This window comes from Lytechinus variegatus, chromosome 17 (genome assembly GCF_018143015.1).
Source record: "Lytechinus variegatus isolate NC3 chromosome 17, Lvar_3.0, whole genome shotgun sequence".
Lineage (NCBI taxonomy): Eukaryota > Metazoa > Echinodermata > Echinoidea > Temnopleuroida > Toxopneustidae > Lytechinus > Lytechinus variegatus.
In genome coordinates this window covers 29,448,124-29,464,558 of record NC_054756.1, presented here as the reverse complement: position 1 = coordinate 29,464,558, position 16,435 = coordinate 29,448,124, and the positions used below count along the sequence as shown (strand labels likewise).

General features: G+C 36.5%; 1 protein-coding gene across 2 annotated transcripts; it reads left to right on the top strand.

Moving 5' to 3' along the window:
• Positions 1-884: 884 nt before the first annotated feature.
• Positions 885-15,118, top strand: LOC121431168. 2 transcript variants are annotated; one of them, XM_041628675.1, is made up of 5 exons: positions 885-1,367; positions 6,339-6,362; positions 10,382-10,429; positions 12,330-12,494; positions 13,259-15,118. In XM_041628675.1, exons 1-5 carry the CDS (start codon positions 1,115-1,117, stop codon positions 14,578-14,580), a joined length of 1,812 nt encoding a protein of 603 aa, XP_041484609.1. In that variant the 5' UTR covers positions 885-1,114; the 3' UTR covers positions 14,581-15,118. The 2 variants fall into 2 exon arrangements, with proteins under 2 accessions (XP_041484609.1, XP_041484610.1); XM_041628676.1 differs by lacking the exon at positions 6,339-6,362.
• The last annotated feature ends 1,317 nt before the right edge of the window (positions 15,119-16,435 follow it).

Sequence of the window (16,435 nt, the reverse complement as noted above, 5' to 3'; positions counted from 1 at the left end):
ATAGGTGGTCACTAACATCTGTTATATTAATATAAGTTTTTTTGAGACCTTGTACTGTTGATGAGTAGTTTCGTCGTGCCGCACCAGGGCAAGATTTTGGAGACATCCACCTTCTCTTCTAATCATTCTCACCCCCTCGTCCCCCTCCCCTCTTTCTCTCACCCTTTCTCTTGTCTATCAAATATTTTAACCACAAACTTTTGTTGGTATATCGGTACAAGGTAAATATGAAATTATATAAACACCAGCAGATGGCAATTATTAATATCACAGGCTCATAATCGATGCTGGTAGTGTCTGCCCGAGAGAGGGCGTCTATCCGTTATACAAAACCAAGTCCCTCGGAAAAAACAACAACCAAACAACTTGATTCTTTTTATGTCTGTCTTATAACAACAGAATGTGTAAAATTCAATAAAGATACATTTGTAGATATCATGAAATGTGTGTGCGTGTATATGTGTGTGTGTAAGAAGGTGGGCACAGAGAGGTAGACGTACGTGCCCCTCTCCCTTCCAAAACAAACAAACAAACACGAAATTAAGAATTGCGTATGGAAAAGAATTACCGTAAGCACTCACCAACAATTGTGATTTTTTCCCATACAAGATAAAGGGGGGGGGGAGCATTTGAAGCTATCATATAATATCAACCTGCGATTTTTTGTTCTCACATTGGCACATTCGCCCCTTCTGTTCTAGTTTCAGTCACCCAGGCTCAAATTTCAATCTTTTGTGCATTGCAAGTTTGAATATCCAGTGAAGAACAAATTTCCACACTTGTGGATGCGAATAAAATTAATGATTCAATTCAAAATTCAAGTCAGTTTAAGAGTTGGCAGCCATGCTCAGCTAAACAAAATCTCCGATACATGTTATTTTTATCCCCCTGGTATAGACGTGCAGTAACAGCGGCTGCTACCTGCTACAGCTACTTGCTTGTCGGGACGTTAACTTTGTGAAATAATAATCAATACCAAATCGATCTGGCTCTTCAAAAGAACTCCCTCACAATCAACAAGTGTGTGTTCATCCTTTCTGTGGTATATACTAATCCGCCTCCCTTTTATAGCATCCCTTGTATCGAATCGAAGAAATTCTGCGAAGATCGACCAATGCCAAATTCGCCCAATACCATGCCTGTTCTTGTATGGAGTAGGAGCAGCGGTAGTTGCCCGCGTCCTGGCCGGCAGTCACAGATGAGGTTCCTACGCCGGAAGATGCTGCGGGTTAAGAGGGTTCTAAATACTCATTGGAGGCTGGTCATGGTTTCAGCCCTGACCCTGACCACGATATATTTCGTTTTGAATATCAGGAAAAAAGCTATCAACTCAACAAGACGGAATTATGCAGACATGCCAGGCTTCCGTAAGTGTATTGATCATGTTGATATATTTTTCTTTGCATGTATTGTAGGGAGCGCCTGGAATCAGGGAGTTGGGAGTTAAACTTTATTTTTCTCTATGATCTGTGAGGGTACATCTGTATATTGATGGTAGTAATGGTCATGATGGTGGTGGTGATGGTGATGATGGTAGTGATGATGATGAAGCAGTTGATGATGATGATGGTGATGATGATAGTGATGATGATGGTGAGGTTGATGATGATTATGATGATGATGATAGTGATGATGATAATGCATGATGATAGTGATGATGATGATGTGGATGATGATGATGATGGTGGTGATGATGATGGTGATGATGATGATGATAGTGATGATGATAATGCATGATGATAGTGATGATGATGATGATGATGATGGTGATGGTGGTGATGATGATGATAATGATGGTGATGGTGGTGATGATGGTGATGAGGAGCAGGATGACCATGTATGATGATGATGATATCATAATAGGCCTAATTCTAAGGATAATGATGAAAACAAACAAATATAATACGTTCTTATACGACCATGACATGACCCAACTTTTAAGCAACTTATCTTAACCTTCAAGATGAGAAATAAAATTTTGTTACTTTGATTATTAATTAGACCAGCCGCAGAATAGACCTATCTATGCTTTTCCATGTACGTGCTGCTCATTAGCTTGAACCTTTTTAATAGGCCTATATATGGCGTATGATCCACCTTAAAGCTATATTTTACAGGGATAATTGTAATTATTATAATGATTACAAATTTATGCTAAAAGAATGTGGATTTATTTTTCAATGATAATAATTTAGATTTAGAATGCATACTATATTACCCCGACGGCTACTGCCGGAGTACTGTCTTTATACGTACATAATAGCATAATGATCACCAAACACAATATACACGGATTATACATATACAACTGATGTATACTATAGTTACAAGTGGCTGTTTACTATGTGCTGTAAGTTATATCTCGAGATCAAATAGACTTTTATTGACTGAATGATAGTCAGGCGACCTTATGCGGAATACAGTTTACAGAGGAACTAGTTTAGTTTCCTGGTTTTACATTACAATGTTAGGCCTATATCTTATTCTTGAAATCATCTTCAAAACAAAGTATCTCTTTCGAAATTTTAAAATGAGCAGTTGAGGTATATCCGATATTGGTGTTGAGGATAATGGGCATATTTTTAATTCGACATAATATAGGCACATATATAAGCAAATATTTCAAAGCGGACATGATTGCGATGGTGATATGATTTCATAACAGTTGAACAGAACTGCAATATAATTACATTGTTGTTGATGTTTGTATTGTCTCAAGATAAAGTCCATGTGAATGGCATATTGAATAGTGTATATTCATAAAGTAAATTACGGCTGGTATACCCGATTTACAGTTTTGTGTTTGTTTCTGGTCTTCTATCGATGGAGTTACTGAATTTAAGGACTGCATAATAAGCAGATACTTTCCATAAATATAAGTGTGCACATCTTATAAGCCTATATTTCACTTCCACTTCAAACTCAAAGTATTAAGTTTTCACTCTGCTCACAGAGATGCATAAAGATACATTAGGCCTATTTTAACACCAAACTAAAGTTTCATTTATTTTTTTTCTTTTGCATTGATGGACTAACCGAGCTACGATAATACATTTGGTACATGATTTCATAATATGATAATTAAATCGCATGAACAGACAAACGAATTACCTCATGGGATATAATATTAATGTACATTATTAATATGTTCAATGCATGCAGAAAGATCAAAAGTACAACTTCGTAAAGACTATATGTTAATAATCATCACTCAACCTCTTGTATTTTTTTTAAAAATCAAACATGTTTATCATGTCACGTACACTTTTACATCTCTTTCATTTCCCTGTTGATCGGCGAGGTCCGTCTGGGGCTGGATTCTGGAGACCTTTAATCTCTCTTTTTCTTATTTCCTTTTCTATTTTAATTTCCCCTATTTCCTTTTAATTTAACTGGTTCATGCTCAAGTTGTTATTTTAATTTTTATATGCTAAACAACTGCAAGAATATTTATTAGGAGGCTGCACTCTACAAGCTCCGCTTTTAGCAGAAATATGTTTTGTTATTTATATATGTCAACATGTACAAAAGAAACTGTAATTGTTGAAAATGGAAATAAACGAAATGAAATGAAATAATGTTTTTTTTTGGTGGATGAAGATACAGATGGCGATGATAGTTGGTAGTGGTGGTGATAGTGATGTTTGTGGTGGTGGTGGTGGTAATGATGATGTTGATGATGACAACACTCTAAAAACACTGAGTAAGATTTTACCCAAAATTGGGTAACAAGGGAACATGCATGTTTGCCGTTTTTTACCCCATATTGGGCTATTTCAACGCATCATTGCGTAAAATTTACAAAATCTTGCGTATCTTTTTACCCAACCAACATGCATGTTCCCATTTTACCCAATGTTGGGTAATCCTTATTTTTAGAGTGAATGCTGTTGATGAATGATGATTGTGGTGTTGGTGATCATGAATGATATGAATAATTCAATAGTAAGTAATATAATCCACTTCGCATAAATATGGTCATGAACAAGAATGTTATTTCAAAAAAGACAATTTAAATAAAAGAAAAGGGGAGAAGTCGAGACTGTCACAGTCTATGTAGGATAACTGCTGCGTCGAGGTTGAATATCATTTATTGCTATCGATTTCAACTCACTTATAGGCGTATGTTACATCTGATTTTGATGAAATCACTAAAATAAATGAGTGCTGTTTCTCCTAGCTATCAAATATTGGATATCCATGGCGTGATTCTTATTTCTACCGTCATGATTTTTCCAGGTCATGTAAACAGTACAACAGTTTGTGAAAGTGAGAAATCAAATATGAAACAAAAAGCATCAATATTGTATCATCGTGGAGATGGAGGCTGCTTTTCTTTTCAGTTGGTAGGAAACGAAAACACGAAACGCAGTTGACCTTTCACCTTAGAACATCTGGCATTTTAAAAGGTCATTGCCACTCATAGAGGGCGAGGGAATGGGACGTGTGCGGCTGGAGAAGGGAGACGGGAGAACTTGGGAAGAGAGGGGGAGAGAGAGGAGAGGAGAGAGAAGGGTGGGGGTGAGGTAGAGAAGGGGGGCGTGTGTGTACGTGTGCGAGGGTGGGGTTGGTGAGTCTGTCTGTGTGTGCGAGAGAGCCCGAGAGCTTTAGATAGACGGGGGGGGGGGGGGTTAAGGGAGCCGAGGGAGAGATAGGGGGAGTGTGTGTACGTGTGCAAGGGTGGGGTTAGTGAATCTGTGTGTGTGCGCGAGAGAGCCCGAGAGCTTTAGAGAGACGGGGGGGGGGGGTAAGGGAGCCGAGGGAGAGATAGGGGGAGTGTGTGTGGGTGTGCGAGGGTGGGGTTTGTGAGTCTTTGTAAGTGTGTGTGTGAGAGAGAGAGGGAAGGGGAGAGAGGGGAGGGGATGGGACAAAAAAGTAAATCACATTTTTTTCTTCTCAAACCGCGGACATACTGTATTTCAAGCACGCAAATAATACAAATTGCTTATTTATTATTAATTTACATTCGTAATGGGCAAACGAAAACGGATTAGACTGAGTCGTTTAAAAATACGATTAATTATTTATCTCTAAAACAAATATACTCGCATGTCTTATCCCATTTCCATGGTGATGATAGAACGAGCAAATATGAGTGGTAACATCTGCTGAGTTTCAGCTATCAAGTTATCGATAATTAAAATTCTACTGACATGTTAAAGAATAAAGCTATTATAATACCGCACGTGTCGTATACTGATTTAATGACGCCCGAGTCTAGCCCTTTACTTCTCTTCTACAGTGGGTATATAATTATGTGTTTTTGAATTATTGAAATGATGAAATAAATAGAAATTGGAATATCATGATGACATAAATTATTAAATAAATGAAAAGATAGTGATTACCACGAAAGATATAAATGGCGCTGCATGCTCTTAACTGTATACAGCGAATACACTCTAAAAATATTGGGTAAAAATGCTCCATGAGGGTAATTGTATGTCCAACCAACATTGGGCATTTCTTTTGGGCATTTTTATTTATCCAGTATGATTGCCCATTCTAAAGTAATTGCTGCTTATTTTTGTTTATTTTAACCTTACTGGACAATATTCTTCCCACATTGAATAAAATATTGCACCAATTTGGTTGGACACATAATTACCGCATGCTGGTTAAGATATTACCCTATATTTTGTACAGTGTACTTTGGTGTTGATCGGTGTAGGACCAAACGGGTCGTTTCACTCCGATATTAACTCTTTGGTGTTAGTTGACAGTTGGTGTCCCTATCAAATAATACCCTGAAGTATAATCCCTAGAGATTTAACATAAAACCAAACAGTGTTAAAGGAACAACCAATAATGATAACACCCATCTGTCTTGCCGGTGTTAAACAAACACCTCCCCCCAAAAAAAATGACACCGGAGTAAAATGACTTGGGCGATCCTCTATGTAGGACCCTACACCTTACAACACTATGCAGACTGTAAACAATATTTGGTAAAATTTTATCCAGCGCGAGGGTAATTATGTGTCCAACCAATATGGGGCAATATTTTACCCAATGCGAGAGCAAATTGTCCAGTAAGGTTGAAAAAAATAAGCAGCAATTACTTTACAATGGCCGAAATTTTCATCACACTGGATAAATAAAAATGCCCAAAAGAGATGTCCAATGTTGTTTGTACACATAATTACCCTCATAGATCATTTTTACCCAATATTTTTTAGAGCGCAGAGGGTTGCTGTGTATACGAGATCGATAGGTGATTACGAGAATCAAAATTGAAGTGTGATTGATATGTTAATTTATTGGACATGATGTGCAATATCATAATGATCATACTATTTATTTAATCGTGTTAATTTCTTGTATTCTAATCTGATCAGAGAGAGACGCAGGGCGAATTGCAGGTATGGATTTTAAAATTAAAGAAAATATTAAGGATATTGGTTAACATTTATTTGATCTAAAATCTGAGCAGAATGGTCCAAGGTTATGTAAACATGAAAAAATACAACTCAAAATCAATATTGTGTGCTTAAAAAAATGTCAAATACAAGTGACTAGAAACATCACAGTTTGAATTATTATGTATTATAATATGGACTCCGAGCAAATGACTTCAATGATTTTTCAGTTACAGACATCTTGAAGTTTTCTGCATATTTTCTTTTTCTTCCTGGGCGTTTTCTTTAAACCATAATGGAGCAATACGAATATAGAACATTGCGTCTATGATTATTTTTAAACAGGACCTCTGCATAAATTTAACCAATGTCTTTATTATAACTTGAGCTGGTCTCATCTCACATAAATCTAACAGCTCTGTTTTCATTGTTCTTAACACACTTAAACATTAACATTTTGATTGTTGCTTATTTAAGATGAAAAGGGGTTATATGCTCGACAAACAACACGGATCATGGGGGGGGGGGCATGGGGTTCATGTCCCCCTCCGAGGAAAGTCCATACCTTATTGTAGTGCAAGATATACAGTGCGTATCAAAAAAAAGTTTACACTTTGAAAAAATCCTTTAAAATTATACATTTGTAATATCCTGAAGATTGTTCCACATTTTAACATTGGTACAGATCCATTAAAGCAAATGACGATATAACTATCGAAAAATATTTCCGCTTGAGTGAGCACCACTTACTTTTGAAAAGTTAGTGAAAAATGATTTGCGCAGAAATTTGAAATAGTTATGCGAATAAAAGTACACCTTAATCATGAAGAACACATTGAATTTAGCTAGTAAAATTGATTTGAAGATATCTTCTACATTGTTTGACTTGTTTCCTTGCCCAAAACACTTCGAAGAGTGCATTTTGCCCCACCCCACTCCCCCACACACCGAGGCCTTAGTGACGATATTAGCTTTACACTAAGCTGTACATGGAATGGCTTAAGCTTGATTTTCATTTTGTTAATCATTGCTAAGCTTGGGAAAAGTGTGGAGAAACAAGTATTACATGAAAAAATAAATGTAAACCAACTTTCAATGATATAAACTTAGTGAAAATATGCTGGAGATGGCTGATATAAACTTTTGTTCAGATTCAGTTATGTCCTCAGATCCAGCTGGCACAAATAGGGTAAAGGTTGTGCTTATTGAGTGTTGAAATTTCAATTTGGGTGGCAAAATTGTCACAAAATGCTTGAATGTATCCGTTTTATTCCAATTGACTAATAGTGCAAGGGAAATGTATGATAAATCTTTCGTAGTGTCAGTTTGATTTCGTCCTTTCGACTTGACACAGCATGAAAACGAATATTTCTGCGCAAACAGATTTCTGCGAGCTTTACAGAAATGGACAGTGCTCACTCAAGTGTAACATTCTGACAAAACTTTTACTTTCATTGGATAGATGAGACGCAAACCAAAGATTATATGTGAAAAAATTACCCACGTGTTGTGTATTTTTTTAATTCCCAGGACTTTTTCAAAGTGTCAACTTTTTTTGATACGCACTGTATATATATATACATATGAGAACATTTCCTACTAACTGTAAGATCACCATCCATCTAATTTTACACATCATGCTTATTCACTGTAGTCAAGACACTGTCAATTTATCATTTTCCGATATTTTTTCGCGATGATTTTTTTTTAATGCTTTGATCAGGGGCGGATATCTCTCCCATAAGGTAGGGGTACAAGAGACTGGAAAATTTTACAAGCAAAAAAAAAGGTTATCACCCCAAAGTAAGGTCATCTCGTCCTAGAATACATGTTTTTATTTCGATTTTGAATGATGTATTTCTTACCATCATAAAAGACCACATATAGAAGGGGGGGACATTTGATATCGTGCCCCCTACTATTTTGAGTAGGGGGCTCACGTCCCCCTGTCCCCCTGGGATTTCCGTCCATGGCTTTGATTGATTATTCCTCCTCTTTTCATTCCAGTCGATTCGAATCCATGTTGTAGTTGCATTATTTCTTCATTGATTTTTTTTTCTGTTTTCTATTTGTGTTTTATAACATCGTTTCGTGTGTTTTAGCAGGGCAAGAGCCAACATAGGGGTATAGTATTAATTAACCGTTCTTATTATATAGACAGTAGAGCATGAGCCAAAATTTGGAGAGGCCAGACAATATGGGGCAAAATTACTTTAACTTTTTCATACAAAATTCTAATTTCATGATAGATTTTAACTTAATATTCATATGAAAATTTTATATATTTACTCCTTTTCCTTTCCTTTCCTCTCTTTCTTTTTCTTGGTCGTAAAAATTGAGAGATCCTTGGTCCCCATGCCCCATCTTCCCATCTGTATGCCAGTGATGGAACTGTACCATTCCAGCCATGCTAACAAAATTATTTGAATCAGAAAAGCAGAATATATTGTATTTAAATATTGTTTTGTACCCTCATTAGATAGATGTGAACAGGTCCTACAATAAGTGAAATTGAAAGTAGATATACAGATATGTATTTTCACTCTATTTAATCCCAAAAATTGCCAATTCCACAGTCAATCTGGATTTAGATCAAATCCATAAAACTTAGAGTGTACCTTAATCTGAAGTATAATTGTCGTTAGATATCAGGCCAACTTTGGTCCAATCTTGATGACAGATGACAGAGTCATGTTTTTTCACTGAATCATGTAATGCTTGCCTACGTTCTTAGGTTGAGTGAATATCAATTATGATCATTATACTTTATTATGATGCATCATATACCCACATATGGCGCTGTGAATGTTGTACCTGAACTAATAGTAATACATCATAATACCCAATGCGAGTTTGCGCAGGCACTCAAAACTAAAAGGTTAAGTCAACATTATAAACATATTAGTTTGATGTTTGAATTATCTTATAAAACAAACAAACTATTAAAAAAGAAAACTGATTGATAACTAAAATTGTTCCCGGGTGCGGATGTAGGGATGGAAGTTTGCGGGGAGCGAATTTTGTCGGATATTTTGGACAAGCCCCCCCCCCCCAACAAAAAGGCCATCACTCACATAAGAAGGGTACTTCACCTCCCGAAAAAATAGCAAACTTCCACCTCCTCCTAAATGTCATAAAATGAATACCCCAAAATAATGAAGAATGAAAATCCGCCCCTGATTTGTCAGAGGGGGCGTTTCAAAAGGTGGGACCGTTTTCCGGTGAAAAAATAAGACATTAATATAGTTCCATATCACAGGTTCATCAAATTTTTCGTCTTTTTTTTTTTTTTTTTTTGGGGGGGGAGTCTTTGCTTAATTGTATTTGGCAAGCATCAGCCGCAGTACCGCCCCGACCAAACGAACCAATTATGCCTCATACACGAGTCAACTTTAAAAGATATACACTCTTCACATGTATATGATCAAGCAAAACTTGAGGCCTATAGTGTGTTAGATACTCATTTAATGCCCCAAAAATATCGAATTTTTAGTGATTTGGGGTTTTAGGAGGCGTATACTGAAGTTTGATTATTTGCAATACTCGAAGAAAAATCAAGTAAATGATTCACTTATTTGAGGAACTGAATTAAAATATCGCTAATTATTAAGAGAGACTCCCTTCATCTCTCTCTCTCTCTCTTGTTGTTGTTGATTAATTTCACTTTTTAACAAGTGACATTATTTTGTGTGAATTGTTCGTCCTTTTCATCATGTCCACTCTAAATCCACTCAAAATTGATTAATCCTTAACATAGTCACTCCTTTTGGGGAGTGAAATACACTCATCCTAGCTTTTCTAGAGAGATGTGGAAGAAAGAAATGAAATAAAATCAGAATAAAGTCTAATTAGATGTTAACCACTGTTGATGACGCCAAACACTTGTCTTGGTTTCTTTTGGCACCATTATTCACAAGTCTTGCAGTGACATTGGCTCTAATGGAATGTATGATGATGTAAAATCTAATGCGTTACCCTTTTGAGCTGGATTTCGTTATTTCCGTATGATTTTTTTTTTGCAGATATGTTCTTCAATCCCCCGGAGGATGAGTTCGACAAAGAATTTCGAGGTAAGCTCTAAAGATCACAAGCTTCGGGGTTCGATTCTCGTCTTGGTATACTGCGCTCTTTGGCAAGACAATATGGTTTTGAAATAAATAAAATTCATTATAACGTCCATCAACATTAGGTTTCTCAGTCAATGGTTTGTGATGTATTAATATATATTTTTTGCCATTATACTTGGAGATATATCTCATGCAGCGACATTAATTGATCAAGATTTTTTTTTTCTTAGAAAGGGTTGATATTACTAACACCGTTTAAATGCATGCCCTTTTTATGTTGATTTTTTTGTTTAACTGCAGGAAGCCTTTGTAAAGAAGTTTTTAAACTGAATAGGCCAACCCGGCCTGCAGTATAAAATAAAACAAACAAATTAAAAAAATAAAAATGAATAAATAGATAAATAAATGATAAATAAATAAATGAATAAAAATATAAATTAATGAATATGACTAAATGGATAAATAAATGAATAAATAAATAAATAATTAATTGAATGAATGGATGAATGAATGAATAAATAAATAGTAAATGATGAATGAATGAATAAATATATAAATAAATAACTAGATAAATAAATAAATAAATAATTAAGTGAATAAATAAATGAATAAAATGTCGTTAATGGCGTCGTAAAAGCAAACCTTCAAAGTTCATAAGTCATTGTTTGTTATCTTACGTTACACAATGTAGCCGTCATCCAGTGGATTAGTCTTCTGACTTTGAAACAGAAGGTCGTGGGTTCGAATCCCGCCATGGCGTTATTTCCTTCGGCAAGAAATTTATCCACATTGTGCTGCACTCAACCCAGGTGAGGTGAATGGGTACCTGGCAGGAATTTATTCCTTGAAATGCGTGTGCGCTGTAGTCTTACGGCTGCCAAACTACAGCTGGGGTAATAATATCCAAGTCCTTTGGAAGCTGCAGCGCATAGAGACATTATTCATATGCGCTATACAAGAACTGTGTATTGCTATTATTATCCGTATGCTGTTTCTCAATTATCTATGCTACTTTTATTAAAACGCAATTTTACTTGACTTCCCCCTTTGATTGACAAACGAGTCGCACTGACTATAAAATAATTTTAATGAGCTTCTCATTAGAGTATGTAATTGTGTAGGATATTAGCCTCGGTATGAGGGTAAACTTGACCTGCGGTATTTAAAGGGCAGGGTTGACCACAATTAACCCAATCATGTCAATATGTTTACTCTGAAGCTCCAATTGAAATTGACCATTGCTGCCATTTAGAAGTGGAAGTATTACCATGATAAAGGAGTTAAAAATTCTGGTACTTGGTATAAAGGTATGGTTTAATTACGGATAGCCAAGTGTAACACTCAACTAAATTAGAGGTTCAACTTATCAGCACATTTTGGTGCTATATTAATTTATAAATGTTTTGGAATAATTAACTAAAACAGTTTTCTTCACTATTAAATCATGGGGATAGAGCAAAGACACATTTTAAGAAAATTGCAATGACAACAAGATGATGATATTTTTGGCTTTCCCTATTTTTTTTTACCACAAAGACGTTTGTGCGACGTTTCAGCAAACTGATTGAGAATTCTCAGCGACATCGCGGAGACGTCTCCGCAACTGGCCAAATCTGAAGTCACAAACTAGTCGCAGACTATTGCAAGTCCTGTGTCCCCGTGACTGTCGTTGTAGAGACGATGTAGTGAGATAAGGCTTTAATCATTTTAAGTTATCAAAGTAGACTACAGAACACTGGCCAGAATATGTATTTTCGTTCCTTTCGATGTATAGCCTTACATGCTTCACCCAAGGCAACTTCCCAATTTTAATCTAATCCACTTTAAAATCCCATTATCTTGGGGTCTGGAGCGGACAGTTTCTTCACTCATAATTGTTTCTTAAATTCAATTTCTCTTTTAGATAAATCCAGACTGCCGCCATCTGTTGAGACGATGGAGGATACGCCGAAACTCCATACGGGGGACACACTCCTAGGCTATTTCCTGACCATGTATGTCGATGGTATGGAGATTACATGGTCGAGTGCTGTTAACAGCAGAAGTCTATTATTTCTAGCCATGCAAGGTACTTGAAAATGTTTGATACCACCACCACCACCACCACCACCACCACCACCACTACTACTACTACTACTACTACTACTACTACTACTACTACTACTACTACTTCTACTACTACTACTACCACTTCTACTACTACTACTACTACTACTATACTACTACTACTACTATGCTACTGCTACTACTACTACTACTACTACTACTACTACTACTACTACTACTACTACTACTACTACTACTACTACTACTACTACTACTACTACTACTACTACTTCTACTACCTACTACTACTACTACTACTACTACTACTACTACTACTACTACTACTACTACTACTACTACCTACTACTCCTACTCCTACTACTACTACTACAATAACATTTGATGTTAACAATAACAGTTTCCCTTGCTTCATCCTAATGTATGATGATAATGATGATGATAATTACCACTGGAATGAGGGTAAGATTGGGCCCTAAGATGTTGATTAACATAGTGACGTTGGCGAAGAAGATATTTATTATGATGAAGTATTATGATATTTATTATGATAAAAAAGTTATATATGCTGGATGCCCTCTTTTTATACTATAAGCACTTTGAGAGCAAGACTATTTTTTTAATTCCATATGGGGGATCATATTAGACCCACTATGGAAAGGCGATGTGGATGCCAAAATCATATTTATGAATGTATTTACAAATTAACTTGTTACTGTCCGTCTCTTTCTCTGTGTCTTACTACTTCGCAATTTCTTTTCTTTGTAGATTACATGTTAATGATGGTTGAAGCAGATGTTCGAGTTAAATGGAGTGACACCAAAAAGAAAAACAACGGATCGGTCCTTATTGCTCCAATTCCTACAAAACTCAACGAGGATAGCGTACCTCTGCAACGCTATCTTTATTTCTTATCCAGATATTCGAATAAAGGCATCCAATTGAATTTTCCGGATATAGAAACCGCTCGGATAGCCCTACCTCAGTTGAATGGCATGAAGAGCCAGCTTCATGCGCCGGTTTGGTTGCATGCAGATGTATTACCGGGTCCGAATTTAGCCGAGGTGCCGGTTGATCCGAATCAGTTTATTGGTTTGGTACAGAGTAACTTTCCCAGTTCAACGCTCTTGCTCGGATGGGCGACTACCTGGAGTCCGGATGCACCTCAGATCCGGTATTCTTGGTATAACGTGATAGAAATGGCAAAGACATGCGCGGGAGCCAAACAGCCGGTTTCATTTGCTGTCCGGGCGATTTATGCACGCAAATCTATACGGCAACTTCGGTTTCTTCTCAGTCTGACTTCGCGGTTCTCGCTTACTGTTTGGACCGATGTTTACGACATCATGCCTCTGCCGGATCTGGTTCACTTCAGAAAGAACATGGATCCGAAACGGGTACACTATAATTTACCAGAAAATTTCATGGAGAGTATAAAAAGTGTAAACGGTCAACAACCGGCACCAATTGATCCGGAAACCATGCTCTGGAATCGGAATTTGTGGCAACCGGTTTTAATGGATGATGTTTCATTGGTATTTCTTGGAGCTGAGCAAGCAGTTTTAGAAGGAGAAGCGAGTTGGATAGTTTCTAAGATACCATACCAAGCAGAATTACAAGCTAAAGGAAAAACTGTCGTTGTTGAAGGAAAATTCCAATTCTTAAGCAGAGACTCACAAAAAGTGGTTAAAGGAGAAGCGGCTCGGGTCATTATCCGGTCATCCGGCGTCAACCCGCCAGCACCGGATAAAGTCCAAGGCGTTCAGCTAGTCGTCAGACCAGACGGTTTCATAGAGTTATCCGAAATCAACATGCAACACGCCTCGTTGTATGATTTACGAACAAGTGGACATTTACCACGAAACGACTGCTACGAGTTTAAGATCGTCGATAGGGGAGAAGATTATCCAATATTTTGTGAAGTGAAATTATTAAAATGTGAAGAGGAGGATTCCGATTTAGAAGCTCTATCGGTGTCATTACATTTTAAGGTTCCTTACGAGCCAGAGAGTCAGATGTATTACATAGCTGTCAACCCTATTGGTGGAAAACAACCTTTAGTTATTGAGAATTTAGTTGTATACTCTTAGGTAATGAAGACTTGACATTGAAGTGTAGAAGTAGTTAAACCCTGTGCACACCTCAACTCAATCATTTTTCCAGCGGATGCTTCGAATAAATTGCAGTACTATTTTTTTTCCTCCAAACTTCCAAAGAGTGTTTCTGAACCCCAGGGGCACATTGCAGAAAAAGAGTTTCGTTTAAACGCAAGTCAAAATATCAAGCTCAAGTCCTGAATAAGGGTGCTTCATTGACTGAAAATTAAGTTGCGCAAGATTTTTTGAGTTGCAATTGAGCTCAACTCTTCCTACAACGGGCCCCTGATCTTGATGATGATTCATTCTTTTTTTTTTCAAATTAATGAGGTATTCAATGATGGTTTGGGACATAGAATTACCCGTCTTGGTGTTTCTCTCAGACAGAGTATGGTAGTTTCCGACATTTTCCATATGAACATAGTTTCTCAGCCAATCAAAGTCAGGAAAAGTTGCCAGGTAACAAATGTTGATGAAACGCTCTACTGGGGTAGAAATGAATCCCCCTTGAGGACTCCTCCCCCACCCCCCCCCCCCCCCCCAAAAAAAAAAAAACCCAGAATCAAAAGAAGCAGAAAACTTAAAAGAAAAAGGAGGAGAAGATGCAGAAGTGGAAGAAAAGAAGAAGTTAGATACCCTTTTATGGTTGCAGTGAATTTTTCAACACGTTGGAGTCCTTTGATTTAAGAATCCCCGATCTCTTCCTCTTAAAGGGATGGTCCGGGCCGAAAGTATTTCTAGCTTAATAAATAGAGTAGAATTCACTGAGCATAATGCCGAAAATTTCATCAAAATCGGATAATAAATAACAAAGTTATTGAATTTTGAAGTTTAGCAATATTTTGTGAAAACAGTCGTCGTGAATATTCATTAGTTGTGCTGATGATGTCACATCTCCACTTGTTCTTTGTATTTTATTATATGAAATTAGGTTTATTCAATTTTTTTCCTCCAAGAACTAGAAAAATTGGATTGACAACTGATTTAGTGCATTAGATATTTATTGCTGCAACTTATTTCATTATAAGGGAGACATATTATTCACACAAATATGAAATAATTTATAAAGATACATGATTTTTATGTAATAACATAAGAAAACGGAAAGTGGAGAAGTGACATCATCAGCCCACCTAATGAATATTCATGACGACTGTTTTCACAAAATATTGCTAAATTTTAAACTTCAGTAACTTTATTATTTGTTATCCGATTTTGATGAAATTTTCAGCATGTTGCTCAGTGAATTCTACTTTATGTATTAAGATATAAATATTTTCAGCCCAGACCATCCCTTTAACATGCTTAATCACAATAAAGACAGTCTGATCATTCGCAACTTTCTATCAGTGGTCTTAGTTAGATTTCAGTATACGGTTTTGTGGTGAAGAAAATTAAATCTTAGTTCTGTTATAGTCTTGCCATTAGTCATTGCATGTTGACAAACCGTGTTTTTTTTTAAGAGTTAGTAGGAATCAAGCATGCTTGGTATACACTAAAAACAACGGAAGATGAATGGGTTTAGTTTAAACGCAACAAAAAAAATATATAGTCAGTTTAGGTCGTAACATGACGGATTCTGATTGGTTGAATATTAAGTTGCGTTTGATTATAACTTTTTATGCAACGAGCATTAGGGGGTGTATCACAAAAAGACTCGTGTGTTGTTTTATCCGACAGATATAGCAGTAGCAGTGCCTCTCGGTCAGTCGAAATCATTGATAGACAACAAATGTTGATGAAACGCTTCACACTAAAAAGTGAAATGTTAGATCAGCAATAGAAAGATTGGAGGAGTAGCAATCTTTTCAAAGTGTTATATCTGACATTGCATTAAGCTGAATCCAAC

Bases quoted from the DNA above. Each gene is read 5' to 3' on its own strand.
- LOC121431168 (XM_041628675.1), top strand. From the start codon at position 1,115: ATGCCAAATTCGCCCAATACCATGCCTGTTCTTGTATGGAGTAGGAGC. The intron at 10,430-12,329 runs GTAAGCTCTAAA...TTTCTCTTTTAG, and splicing joins GTTCGACAAAGAATTTCGAG to ATAAATCCAGACTGCCGCCA. The intron at 12,495-13,258 runs GTACTTGAAAAT...TTTTCTTTGTAG, and splicing joins ATTATTTCTAGCCATGCAAG to ATTACATGTTAATGATGGTT.